We start from the raw sequence: 15738 nt of genomic DNA on the forward strand, positions 1-15738 counted from the left end.
CAACTGCTGTTAAGGTACGGTTAACCAGCTTCTCTAATACCATAGTAGTAGAAGTTATAAACACATTAAAATAGTATAAATAAAAAATTATATATAAAACAGCTGTTTTTTTGTTATTTACAATTGTAAATTTTAGATCTTGTTAGAACTTTTAAGTTACAGTAGAAATTTTTATTTTATTTTTGTGTAATTAATCCTGGCTTCATTTGTATTTTACAGAAATTATGTGATATAGTATGTGATTTGGTTCTAGAAGAACCAAACATTATGCCCGTATCAACACCTGTAACTGTATGTGGTGATATTCATGGACAAGTTTGTTTATTTATTTTTTTAATAAATTGCATTACTTCATTTTAAAAACCACTTTGTTTTAGTAGAAACTAAAAAATTTATTTGTTTACTTATGTCTTGTCAGTTGCAGATGTCTTCCAAATATCTATCTTGTGGCTTTTTTTAATAAAAAAAAGGGTTCTTTTCCATTATTTTCTCCTCAACCTTCTAAACTCATTTCCATGAAAAATATACACTAGCATATAAGCAAAACAATCATATAAGACATTTAAGAAACCATAATAATAATTATTAATTAACAGTTTATGTGGTATCATATAAAATAATATGCAGCGACTGATAAAATTTATATTGAGAAAACGTAACAGATCATTTAGAGCAAGATTTGCAGAACATTTTAGTTATTATAAAAACAATAAAGTTGAATTCTCTAATGTTGCTGACCATCTAATAATAAATAAACATTCCATTACTGACTTAAAAACTAATTTGAAAATGATTACAATAATAAAAAACTGAACATTTCAGAAAAATATTTACAAATACAAACGGAAATTCAGCTTGATCAATCTGCAGACAGAGTTTGATAATGATTCTCTTATCAAAGCTGCTAAAAAATAGCAGCACTTTTGTCGATGTCAGATAAAATTTATATTATATTTATGCAGTGCTGTATTTAGTGGCTGGCCATAAACATGTGTAATAAATTAAAGAAATTTTTAAAAAATTTAATTTTTGACTGTGTACAACAATATTTTAATGTGTGATTTTGATATTTTTACAAAATTTTAAAAGTAAAGAATTTTTAATTTTAACCAGCTGATGAGGAATTCCTCAAAAGTACTATTGGTGTATAAATGAAAAAATAAAAATAAATGAGGTAATAAATTTTATTTGATTCTGTACTGTTGTGGATTGTGCTGAATTTTGTTTTTCCTTTTAATCATTTGGTACAGAGGAAGATATGGACAATAAAAGAATTGATTTTACGAAAATATTACAGTACATAAACTAAATAAATAGAAGCCTGTTATTTATTTAAAAAAATTAAATTTGATCAGAATATAAAACAAGAATATTTAGTATTGTATAGCATATATAATTTAATGTTCAAATTAAGTTGGTACTGCCATGCAAGATGTCAAATTATGCAGGTTTCAACATGTCTGTATTATCAGTGTCTCTGGTCATTCACTAGTTAAAGTATGCAGTTGCCCATTAAATTGCAGAATGAAAGTTGGCTTGCCTTTTAAAATTTTTTGAGCAGCTAGTTGGAGTTTTTTGAAATCTAACCGATTCATTTTCAGAAAATTACAAAATGAACTTCCATCTTAGAGCAATCTCATTTCATTCTCATAAAATTTTATATTATATAAAATTCTTTGATTAAATTAATCCCGTAGATTTCACAGTTGCTTAAACACGTTTTTCTTTCAAATTTTTCTTAAGTCTGAACTTATAACAATATTAAATAGCAGAGACTGTACTAGCTGTGAGTGGTTCTATAGTAAGTACAGGACTGTTAGAAATATTACTGTCAGTGTAAACATGAAATATTAGTATTATGTGCAAGCAAGCAAGTTGCTTTAAATGATGTCCAAACTGTGGGATTTACATTGGTGGTGATTGTAGTGCAGTCTGTTCATAGCTTTATAAATTTACATTGTTTGCTTTTATTACCTACTTTTCAAACCTTTTTCTTTTTGATGTCATATATATATTAAGATTGAGACCTGTTATTTATAATTTTGATTTATTTTATTTTATTATTACTATAATACTTATTTTTGTTCCAGTTTTATGATTTAGAAGAATTGTTCAGGAGTGGAGGCCAAGTATCTGATACAAATTACATACTTATGGGAGATTTTGTTGATCGTGGTTATTATAGTCTCAAAACTTTTACAAGGTTATTAACTTTAAAAGCCCGATGGCCTGATAGAATTACACTACTTAGAGGAAATCATGAATCTAGACAAATTACTCAAGTTTATGGTTTTTATGGTGAGTCGATAGTATTTCCTATTTTATTTACCTGAAGGTAAATTATTTACAAATAAAAGTCATTTTCTAAATATTTGGAAATATCACCTTTTCTGAACTATGTGGTTCCTTTTTCAGTAGTGTTGCAGATGATTGTTTATAGTTTAATACAAAGTGAGCAACTTGAAACACCTGCTATAGTCTAAACAATGTCATGTCATATAACATTAAAATTATGTAACAATAAAACGTAAATTAAATTAAATTTTGTATTTACATTAGCAAAAGTTAACATATTTACCATATTTTTAGAAGAAATGTACAAAGTGAGCACCCTGTGCAGCATTGCATCTTTGTGCTCGAGTGATCATACCTAGCACTTTTTGCAAAATGCTTTCTTGTTGAATGTATGCCTTCAGTTCATTGATAATGTAGTGATTTTATTTGTAAACTTTATCCTTTAAGTAACTCCAAAAAAAAGAGAAACCTGGGGAAATGGGAAACCACCACTTTTTGCTGACAGTTCATTCTTCTGTCGGTCAGAATTGTACAGTACACTACTGTAATGACAGTCCGATCAAAAAATATTAGTCCCCCCATTATACAATTACCAAAAACAGCACATCATACACCAATTTTCTTGTCATGAGGTGGACATTCAAACAACTGTGAGAATTTTCAGTCATCCAATACCTGATGCTGTGCAAAGCTGTACATATCCAGATAAATGAAACATGCCTTGTCTGAGATAAAATACAGCTTTGGCTCTATCTGTCTCTCAACATTGTTTTTGAGAAGCCTGTCACAATAATTAAAATGTTTCAACTCCTCTGTTCTCTCATGTTGTTGCACAATACGGTTTCAAATTTAAATCATGAAAAATTTTGAAACTGGTATTCTATACCACTCTGTTGGTATAAAATTTAGCATTCAGAGATTTTTCTGCCGAATATTTGAAGTGTTTCTCGAAAGGATCCACAACGTGTATAAGCTCGTAAGCTTATACACATTGCGCTTAAGTTTATATATTGTTAAGCTTATATATCAATCTACTGCTCGATTGAATAAGGCATTTTAGAAAATGCAACTACAAAGAATGAAACTATACAGCACTGAAGGATGAACAGTTTACAATTGACAACAGCAGATGAGAGTAGTAGCATACACAACCAGTAATGACGCTAGTAGTAGCATCATTTAAGGTAAGACTCAAATAGCTGCAATTTAATCTGAATTCTTCGGTTTTAAGTTGACAAGTGCTGTACTCCTTCTGTCTTGATGATCCTACATTTGATGAAATCTGCAAAGATATAAATGGGCTTTAAAATACTTCAGTTAAAAAAAAAAACTGATAAAATAAATAAACCTAATGGATCCATCATTTCCCTGAGAAATGGATCAGTCGTGGAGGTCCACCTTTCTGGCCACCAAGAATACCTTTAGATTTTTCCAACTGGGACGCGTGAAAAATATTGTATATAAGACAAAAATACATTCTCATGAGAAATTAATTGTTTGCATTACGGATGCTGCTGAGAAACTTAAGGATAGCCCTGAAATACTATAAAGAGCTACAAAAGCAGTACAGAAGGGAAGTTATGAAACTAGTGGGCTTGGTTTTGAATATTTATTATAAACTGGTAGGTACAATTTACTGTATTGTTTCTAAACTGAATTCTAATTTTTCTAAACTTTCTTTGGTTTATTCGACTTATCTTGCACAATTATGTTCAGAATTATATTCTCTAAAAGTCTTATTTAAAGGTTTTACATGTTTATTACCCATTTAACAAAGTTATTGTAGATCAAACATAATAACGGGTTTTTTAATCTAAATTATTGATTTTCATCCCAGATTTCTTAAAAACTACTGCAGATACTGTTTTGGTAACTATTTTATTCAATTTTAAAGGTAAAAAGCCCACAGAAATCACTAATTTTGCCCCTTAATTATTATCCTATAAATTTTCAGTACCACCTCTTTCACCGGGGTTGCTGAACCCGAGCGAAATCTTTAATTAACCGTTAGTTACAAACGAAGCATTTTAGCCTTTTTTAATAAAATGTTTTTTTTTTTTCATTTCAGAAGCAGAATAGGTTATGCAAATCACGGAAAAAACTTTGATATATACAATCTATATAACGTGATCTCAATTTCTAATTTTTTTTTTCTGTAGTCTCCGTGAATCACAGAGGGTATTACTTCTGAAATAATATCAATACAAACTAATACAAATCATACTAATAGGCTCTGACAGTTGTAACTCGCGACTACGAAATCAGCTGATTTGCAGACACGTCCACCACTACCAACCCGGTTGGTATAATCTCAATTTAAAAAAAAAAATAACATAAATAGTTGTATTTAAAGTTCTGTTACTTTTTAAGTTAACTTTTTAAAAACATATAAATTTTATACACAATAGCGATTCTACTAAAATAATGAAATAAATATCATAGATAGACAAGATGGGTATAGTTTAAAACACGAAAACTGCCGTCTAAAATATATTGTTATGACCAACCGTTCTGTTTCTATTAGAGCTAAACAACATAATAATAGTATAAAGAAAGGCTGTTTCGATAAATCTAATTATGCTAAACACATTTTATAAAATAAACATAATTACAGCCCGGATAATTTCATTTAAATATTAGATTTTCCAACAATTTTTATAAAACCAGGAATCTCAAAAAAAAAAAATTTATATATATCGTGATTTTCTATTTAAATTAATCATTTTCAAGTTGTCTAACTCAATTAAATTCTGTACTGCCAAGAAGACCTGTTGTGTTAATATATAATTTCTTATTTACGTTTTAAGTTTTAGATTACAAAACAATCTCTCTACTGTGGATAGTCAAATGATCCAAAGCGTTTGGGATTTAATATAAACTGTTGGTAAGGTAGATTTTTGTAACAGATTATTTAACCTAACTTCCTACTTTATAAATAAATGGTTTTTCTGATCGGAACAGAGTATAAAATTTGTAAAACGAAATAGATGTATTTAAAGTTCATTTAATTATTTAATCAAACACATGAAATCACGTTAAGGTAAATAAATTAATTATGAATTTAGTGAAAAATTTTTAAAGCTGCAATTGTGAAAGTTTCTATCCATTTTTGTAATTATCTTTAGAAATGATTACAGCGGTATCATCTGTGAAAAGAGTTGTAATGAAGATCAAGATTTTGTGCAGATCATTAATAAACAATAAAGAAAGCAAAAAATTTTCCCCGAGGCGCACCAGCATACTCTACATCTTGAAGCGAGGACCTAAATTTACACGTGTATTCTTGGCAAATGATAAAATTTCTACTACTTGTATACAATTTGTGAAGTACGGCTTGAAAAGCAAGTTTCTTTTCAGATACTGATTGATACCACAGCTACTAAGTTGTTTTATCGGTATAACTAAATGTTTTAGAAATATTCTAGAAAATAGAAAATGAAATTTTTTATCTTAAAGAATTTAAAACATTTTCCAGAAACTGGGAAATGGCGACGTCTTGTTAGACGTGTTTGCTAATATAAAAATTAAATTACCTTATAAATATAATAGTACACTTGCTGTTAAGCTGTCCTGTCAGTACACTGCACAGTAATATCTATCCAGAATAAACTTAGTAATATAAGTATACATTTTCTTTTAATTATCATGGATTTGAGTATGATATTTTAAGTACGTTATAATACACATCTTACTCTGTTCAAGTAGCATTTGGATAGGTAATGCAGAACACTGTAAGAACAGATTCTGTGTATGAAAAACAGAGTAAAAGTCCATTTATTACCATCAACTGCTCTATCTATCAATCAATTTTTTCTCTTCTTTTTTTTGTTTTTTAAAAATTTATTTCTCATTAGTAAGTTCTGAGGTATCTTGATAATATGTGATGTACTTGTTACATTTGATGAACTAGTAGATCTATGACAAATACAGCTTCATTTTGTAGTAAATTTAAAAATAAATAAGCTCTAAAAAGAGATAGAATAAGTACAGTGAAAATTATAAAGTGTAAAATGGGATTATAGTTTGCGATAGTATTATAATTTACATATAAATTTATAGTAACAATATTTTAAAAATAACAACCACTATATCCCCATTTTTTTGGTTTTGTTCACAAAAGATATTTATAGGTATGAAAAATAATAAATTTATAAGATTAGGGATTTAATGTAGTACTAAGAACAAAGTAATGCTGTATTATAACAGAATGATCTCAAAGACAAATGTTACATTTGAAGGTGTAACAAATCATGAAAGTGTATTTTCTAAATATTGCTGAGAATAGATTGGCAGTGACATGTCGATGGTAGGCTACATCAACAGCTGCTGTAAGGAGTTTATTTTTTTTAGAAATTATGGTATAATAACAGAAACTTTCCCACCACTGTACCTCTCCTGAACAACATTACAAAATGCCAAATGTTTGGTTTAAAATTGAATTTTTCTTTACTAGTTAATAAGTAAACTGTGATGATTACGTTAATTTTCAAATCATTATTACCTCTTCATCTCATATGTTCTATTAAAATTATATTTTTGGGCTTAACTGTTAAAAATTCTCTAATGACAGAATGACATCATTTATTAAAATATAATTTTAAATTAAGGCAGGTACAGAAATTTTTAGTGGATAACAATGTAAATTATTTACTACCATAATTTACAGGTTACAAATAAAATTCATGCCTGAAAGTGAATTAATGATTTAAAGGTGTTTTCATTTGACGAGCTTTATTCTCTTAACACTTATTCAAAAAAAAAATAAGTGATTTTTTAGTTTTAGTTTGAAAATTATAATATTCCAGCAAATTTTGTAAATTCTGTTAAAGAATATCGGTGGTTATAAATATAATTTCCCAACAGTGAAAGTGTAAATGTCGCTCTTATCCCAAAAAAATTAAAAATTTTCCCTTTAAAATTAAGCAAATCGTTTGTTTCTCTCTTTGGTAGATACATTGAAACCCGCCAGGATATGCTTCATCTCTTATATGAACTAATCTAAAAGACTTGGAACTTTCGATGTTATCCAAATTAATCGCTTCATTACTAATATTGTATTGATCTTCAAGACAAATTATTTTTCATATATTGTAATTTAATTACATTCATAAGCTTCAATATAGAGCAAAACCTTTAAATATTATAATAAAATAAACAAAGATTTATAGAATCAAGAAGCGATGAGTTAATCTCAAGTTTTCGTAATCCTTTTAAATGTTTCCTCTGAACTTAAAAAACCTGTGGAATATTTGTTTTTCTTAAGAGCCCAAATCTTTTGTTACAACTGTCTTTCCAGACACTTAATGTACGTTGATGTTACCACTTTTCTACATAAACTTTTTAAAGGTTTTTACTTTTTGCATTGCACATTTTATATATTATAATAATTAAATTAAAAACTCACCGATTTGCTGTTTCTTCACCAATCTAATTTAGTGAAAATGAAGATTCTATTTCTGATTAAATTCTGGGATAAAAGTCCTCCATATCAGTACTCCTTCTGACATTGCTGAAAAAGAAAACTTACCTGTTTAGTTATTATTGAATTATTGCAAATAATTAACAAACAAATCTACAAGTTGTACTAGTATAATTATTTGTTTAATGTCATACAGTTCACGCGTAAGTCAATCCACAAATAAATTATATAAAATTTATCTTTATGCTTTCTGTTATGAAGAAATTCGGTGAATTAAATTATAAGAAATGTAAATTAATTCATCAAGATATCAAGTCTAGTATGTTGTGCTTTCAGTATAATCATTTTCCTGGGAAATAAGTTTCATAAGCAGACAGATATCACTCTGTTAAGGGGAAATTAAGAAAGTAGCTATTGCCTCAGTCTAAGAGATAAATCCAGAATTATATCAAGGACAAAGCTCAAAAATGTAATTGATATTCACGGAATCTATTTGAGGTAAAGGGATTCCAATCGACTCAAGAAGTCTAATTCACAATAATAATAATAATTAATATTTGTATGTCTCTGAAGGTATCACAACTTAACAGATAACCTGACATGACACATATCTATTCCCAAAAAAACGCTGAGCCAGTCTTAATAAAAACTCAACATCACGAGTTAGGCTTGCTGAGGAAAATGGATATTTCAATTGTTTTTCTGATGCTGTTGCCTCAAAATTATTGCATACCAGAACAATGTTGACTAAACTGTAGCTGATATTCAGCCCTGAAATTGGTCCTTTTACTCTGTTCATCACATTGAATGGTTATATTGTGTCATAATAAATGTAAAGAAATCAACTTTATATGGTATCACTTGTATCTTGTGTGACTTGTATAACACAGAAGTCACAGATCAGGAATTTATAATGTAATCACTTGTTCAACCACTTCTTCATTCTGTTTAGTGCTGGTAAAGCAGCAATTGATGAAAGACATGATGATATAGCTGTTTCCAACTTGTAATTCTGTGTTTTGTAATTCATTTTTTGTGAGCAAGCGTACAGTGAAACTAAAATCTGTAGATGATAATCTCATGTTTATACTAATATTACGAGCGACATAGTCATGATGCCAGAAAATCAGAGAGAAGTGAGCCATACAGATTCAGATGATATTATTGAACTGAAAAATGATTGTCACAACATTTTGGGAACAAAAGAATCTACTAGCAGAATTGATGGAGCTTGGGACTGCAGTCTTATTATGAACTGAAGTATGTTAGACAACTCAAACTGTGCAGGCTGCTCTCAATGGCTGTTATTCTTCTGAATGAAAATGCATAACCTTACACTTTAAGCCACTCAAAGGCTTTAGTTGTTGGTTCACGATGGAGATTTTTATTGTTACTCCTATTGTTTGGATACTGCTTGAATACCTTCTCTTTATTAAGATAGATTTGTCTGTTAATCGGTATAATGAAACTAATAAGGGGCTCAGAAATGGATGGGTGGTGGATTTTAAAAATCATTTCTACAAAAGTTGGTATTTTGGTGCAAGTGCCCGAGAGTGGAAATCGACTAGAGGAAACTCTAGTGCAGATATGTTTTTAAGATACAGCGATACAAATAACAAAATATTTAGACACTGTTTTTTTTTTCTTACCAGAATTCATGTAAAAGCCATATTTGTCTATACATTGTGGAGAATGCACTTTTCACAATAGCTTTAGATTTTTACTAATGTAAAACTTGCCAGTTTTTGTCCATTTGTCCTAACATTGCATAAGGAGATCTGAACAATTTTTTGTAATTAAGAAATTAAATCTGATTGAAGTTTAAATATTTATTTTAGAACATGATAGAGGCACCACAGCTATTACGGTAATTTTTTTTTATTTCTACTTACCTAGGAAGAAATTGTAGTTTGAAAAAAGTCAATAAAATAATTATGACATTTATATATGTCATTTGCGATAAACAAAGTATTGAATGCGACAAGATATGAGACACAAGTCCCACAAAACAGCACTGCCGTTCTCAAGAAAAAAGCATTTCATGCCGGGCTTAATAAGGAAAACGAGGGCTGAAGCAATTACCCATTGTCTTCTACCCAGAGTAGGCCAAGCCCACTAAAACACAGGAAATCTTTCACCTGTTCAAGCGACATCTTCACTCTGTTCAACACTGGGACTGGTCGCGTATGTAAATCAATATTCTTAATGAAAGCGAAAGCAATTGTTATCTCTTGCATCTGTTGTGCTTATTTGCATCTACGCATTATGATTGCGACAGATTATGTAATTAAACCACTTAAGATACAACTTCTGCTAGGTCACAGAGAATGAATCGCTAAACATTCCTCACAGATGGGAACAGTAGCATCGATTACTCTTTTACCAGCATTAAATCGAATGAAGTGAATGAACATGTAATTAGATTATGCGTAGCCGATTGGTGTTAGCACATTATATACTTTGCTTCTACTTACTAACAATGTAATTAATTCTTATGATCTACTATCACTGCAGATGTAAAATAGTTAATTAAAATTATTTGTTTTAAATAATTAAATGCTTTATAAAATTTAAATAAAACATTGTTTAAATTTAAACATATTGTCAAATGTTGAAATAACACTGTCGATGCAAAATTTGTATCTAACATGTTACACAACTTTCCTCACTGTAATCTGGTCCCACCGATGGCTGTTGTTGATTTTTATTTAGAGAAACTGATAAAACATCATACAAGCGAGAAAACATTTGTCAGCTTATTTTAAAAATTTAATTCCAATGATTTAATAGTTTAAAAACTGTATTGAATGTATTTCAATTCATCTGTATTTGAATAACGAAAACTTAGCTGATTTAAACAAATTATAAATGAATACACATAAATAATATTTTTTTTGAAATATTGGTATGACACTGATTATGCATTTATTGGTAAATAAATCGTATGTATCTAAAAATGCAATGTATTACACAAAATTTTGTAAGTTTTTAATTCAGCACCCAATATTTGTTAAAATCATCATGCCCAATTCTAGATGTGTTTTTTTATATTTTGCTGCGTTTTAAAAATTCTATTAGACATTTACAATACTTACTTTTTATTCAATCCAGATTTGAAACTACAGTTTATAGTCACTTTAACTAAAATTTTCTTTATCTTCCATAATCATTTTCCGCTTTCAATATTACATTTGAGAATCAGTAACCATTTTTTTTTTTGTCACAGCTTCCATGAATTTAAACGCACTCCCGGTACAGCACCTACAACTCAAAATCACTTGGCAAAAAGATTAGTAATGCACTTAATATGAACTGTTAATTTTTTTTTTTTTTTTTTTTTTTTTTTTTTTGTTTTGCGTAGGAGGAGGAAAAGCTCTACCAGCCACCGTCTGCGCCCGCAACAGACGGTAGTGTCGGGCTCTCACCGACTAAAAACCTCCCCCTTAGGGAGGAGAACCCTATTAGGGATTGGGATCGCGGACGCGACTTAACTAACTAATAATAAAATAATATCTACGTTGTACCTGAAAAAAAAAATACACAGCATATACAAAATTTAAATCTATTTTCATAAAACTTAATTTACACTGCTTATCTAAGTAATTTTAATGTAAAATTTACATTTAACCTGAAACAGAAACATACACTAGACATAAAAATTCCCTACAGGAAAGTTCCTATCAGGGGACCTAGTGGGACTAGGCATTGGGATCGCAGATGCGACTTAACTAATAATAATATCTACGTTGTACCTGAAAAAACATACACAGCATATACAAAATTTAAATCTATTTTCATAAAACTTAATTTACACTGCTTATCTAAGTAATTTTAATATAAAATTTATGTTGAACCTGAAACAGAAACATACACAAAAGTAGACATAAAAAATTTCCTACAGGAAAGTTCCTATCAGGGGACCCTACTGGGACTAGGGACCTACCGCGATTTTATCAGAATATTATATTATCAACTTAAAAACTACACAACTTATTTTTAACATGCAAATTTATAATATTAAACAATAATAACAAAAGTAAGTACCTTTAGTAGAAAATTATCCTACAATAAAAGGGAGTACCACAATGTAAGGAGGGCCACTTACATGGCAGCTCTCCCTTAGAATATTAAATGAACCGTTGAGTTACCTGAAACAAAAGAAAACAAGACAGATTCAATTAACGGTTGTGAAATTAATATAGTTTTGTTTTAGTTATTAAATTCATTTCATTTATGATAGCATTGAACTTTTTCTAACAAAAATATTTATTAGGAATCATTAGGTGGTCTGTAAATATTTAACCTGACGTACAACTATTTATATAGACATTTTTTACAGAAATAGAGTCCCTGGCTAGGTAGGTACATAAGAAAAGCTATACCCTCCTCCAGACTAGATAGATACCAAGAACACTGCATTTTTTACGTCCCCCACATCATTAGATATCCAGCAAGATATCATTGAAAAACACCCTTTTAGCAGATCAAGGTGGAAGAAAATAAAGGAAAAAAGTGGAGGTTAGAAAGGAGTAATCCACAGAAGATTGCTAAACAAGACAACTCGCTCAAAAAAATTCTAAGCCCCTTTTAAGGCAGCAAGGATTCCTCTCATACAAGATCAGAGTGCTTTACCAAGAATAGAAGCAAAAAATTATTTTGAAGTAAGGTTCACTGATATAGATGGTAACAGATCTATATTGCATCCAGGAATGTGTGTTATGTGAACTTACTTGGCCGAGCTAAAATTTTCAGCTAAGAATAATTGTAACAAAAATCGATACAGGATATCTGTATACCACCTGATGCTTTTACTAATTTTTATAATTCTTTTTTTTTAAATCATACTTAATATTTTTATAGAATGAAATGCATCATTTATTTTCTTATTATTTTTTACAATTTTATATAGGTTTCCACTTGCTTTGATTGCTCTGGTATTTAAAATTCTTGAAATATTTATGTACAATCTACTTTGTAAGTATATTCTACAAATTTTGACAAAGAGGTGCAAGCATGGTTTCATTAAATTTTCAAACTGTCTGGCAAGAGATTCATTGCCAAAGCAAGCAAAACAATAAAGGACCAAACAAAATTTACATGTCAAAAAAGAAAAAACTTGTGAAACCACTTCTAAATTTTCACACAGTATATCTTCTATTAAAATAATACGTTAAATGAAGATATTGCTTTGTTTCATCTATCAAAACCCATCTCTATCTGTAAACATACACAAAATTCATTTTTATTATCATTAAACGTTTGGGGGTATCAAATGAAAAGATGACTATCACTACAATAATTTGATTCTTATTTAATTTATTTTACACGATGAAATCAAACAAAATCATTTGCCTTTCATGGCTATTCTTTACATTATAAAAGAATAATTGAGTTAAATTATAAGTACATGTTGCATTGAAATATAAGCCAAGAAATGCACATAATAATATTATGAAGTTTCATTGCTGTAAGTAACAAAATTCATAAAAATTTGTATATATGAAATATAAACCACCTAAACATAGTAATTAGATTATTTATACTTACCTTATTTATTTCCAATAACCGGTTTGTGCAGTATCTTACACCTTCAGTTGCTATTAATTTTTATCTTATTCTTTATAATTTATTTTTATTATTTTTGTGTAAATTATAAATTTTTTCGCAAGTGCATTTATGTTCATTTTTTTGTCTTCGGTCATTTGACTAGTTTAATGCAGCTCTCAAAGATTCCCTATCTAGTGCTAGTCGTTTCATTTCGGTATACGTTGTACCTATTTATGTTCATATCATTTAAAATTTCACAATAGATAACATTATAATTTATCATAAAAAAAGAGATATCATTAAAAAGAATAAGTTTTAATGTAATAAAAATAGAATTTAATACATACTGGAGATGCAGGGTACTGCAAAAAACAGTCGGTGGAAATTAATATGGCAAGTTTAACTTATCTAATTTCTGTGTTTTGGTGGTTTATATTTCAAATAAAATATTTATCAGAGACAAATTAGGCATTGACCAGATACTGGCATTTCTTGATATGTAACGCAATTAAGTTTCTTTTCTTTATTATACTGTTGTTTCCTTTATTGCATTTATCCTTAATTTGCCACACAAAATTTCTTTGTTTCGCATGACATTTAATGCCAGATCTACCTAAAATTTTTAAAAAATTTAGAAATAAAAGTAACTGCAGTATCAAAAGAGAAAGTTACCTATCAATGATGTAAACTGGAGTCTAAACTAATGGCCCTGACCCTCTCTTTTTCTGTTTAGCCTCTGGAACCACCATGAGGTATTACTTCAGAGGATGGTATGTATGAATGCAAATTAAGTGTAGTTTTGTTCAGTCTCACGTCGACCATTCCTGAAGTGTGTGGTTAATCGAAACAACCCTACCATGAAAGAAAACTAATATCCACAATCTAGTATTCAAATCCATTTAAACGTCTTTAATAGGATTTGTACCTTAGAACTCTTGACTTGCAATTATGAGTTAACCACTAGACTATAGTCTTAATAAATACTAGTATATCATGAAATTATATGATGTAGTAAAGAATTAGTAGTACCTTAATATTTTACCATTTGGCAACACAGCTTTACATTTATCGCCACAGCTAATCCAAAGATCAAATCCATCGAGCAGCTGAAAGGATCGGTCGATCTGGTAGTCTGAAGAAATAGGATGCAGGATGAAGTGAAGAGTTGATGAGATGTGGAATGTAATCTGGTAATCTGTATTATTTCTAGTCTCATTTTTATATTTATAGTTTGTAAATTTGTGTAGTGAGGAAGATAATGTTAATTTCACACTTTGATCTTGATCGCACTTCAATTTCACACTTTATTTACACCAATCACTTATTTCCCCCACAATTTCAAAAATATGTAAAAGAGATAAAATAATTACACACTAAAAACCAGGGTCAGTTCCATGTCTTTTTAATATGCAAGGCAAATATATTACATATAAAAATTATTAAATTTTGAAGTAATTTGGATTTCTGTGTTATGCTAGATGGATTTTTTCACATTCTACTTAGGATTTTACCACAAAAAATGGTTAATTTTGCAAGTAAGTAAAAAATTAGCGAATAAAATGAAATAATTTATTATGGCACCTCTAAAATCAGCTGACCCTGGTTTGAAAAAATTAAACTACCATGCAAGCATGCATCTTCTTTGAAGCAGGTGGCTGAACGCTGATTGGGGAAAGCAAAGGGGTATTCAAAATATTTCAAATAAAAGAAAAAAATAAAATTTTTAAAACTGGAGATAGATATAAAAATGCTCTAACCTTCAATTAAACACCTACCAAAAAAATTTTAGAAAAAGCTTATGTAAAATAATAAATATCAAATAAAAAAAATATATTTTTAAAAATAAACATATTATATCCTACATGAAACAGATTTAAAAGCTGAATTTAATTAAGAAATTGTCTCTACATATTTACTTAATTTTTTAATTTCATGAAGTTATTTAAATGATTAATTTTGTCAATTAAATGAATAAAATTTAAATAATTTATAAGAAAGGGAATTTAAAAACTCACTCATTAATATTTCAAATAAAATTTTATAAAGCAATTTAAACTACACAAAGGAATTTTTATGTAATTAAATTTAAAATTAAAATATAAATTTAAATAATAAAATTTAATTTTTTATGAATTTAAATTGATTTATAAGGAGGACTTCAGCCACTGGTAGCGAAGTGATGAGCTGAAAAGACAAAGAAACATAATAAACATACAATAATTATAAATATTATGAAAAAAATATTTCTAACATTAATATATCTATATATCACACCCCCACAATATATAGACACATTTATATACACAGCAACCCCCAACCGGAACCCGATCAACGATATCGGGTTGATGAAATACGGTCGCGACGCGGTTGACGCGGTACGAATGCTTTATGTACCAAGCATCGCGAAAACTATTCATTGCATACAACATAGATATTTACAATTTCAATATGTAATCAAGAACTATATTAAAAATAAT

At 28.9% G+C, this 15738-nt stretch overlaps 1 protein-coding gene across 1 annotated transcript in view; it reads left to right on the forward strand.

The window, feature by feature from the left end:
- Window positions 1–267: 267 nt before the first annotated feature.
- The window catches only part of LOC142330930 (serine/threonine-protein phosphatase 6 catalytic subunit-like), a 42558-nt gene continuing 27087 nt past the window's right edge, over window positions 268–15738 (forward strand). The window contains exons 1-2 of the mRNA XM_075376396.1: window positions 268–315; window positions 2091–2298. Coding sequence (XP_075232511.1) covers window positions 268–315; window positions 2091–2298 — 256 coding nt within the window. The remainder of the gene's footprint in view (window positions 316–2090; window positions 2299–15738) is intronic.

This window comes from Lycorma delicatula, chromosome 10, assembly GCF_047948215.1.
Source record: "Lycorma delicatula isolate Av1 chromosome 10, ASM4794821v1, whole genome shotgun sequence".
NCBI classification, from domain to species: Eukaryota; Metazoa; Arthropoda; class Insecta; order Hemiptera; family Fulgoridae; genus Lycorma; species Lycorma delicatula.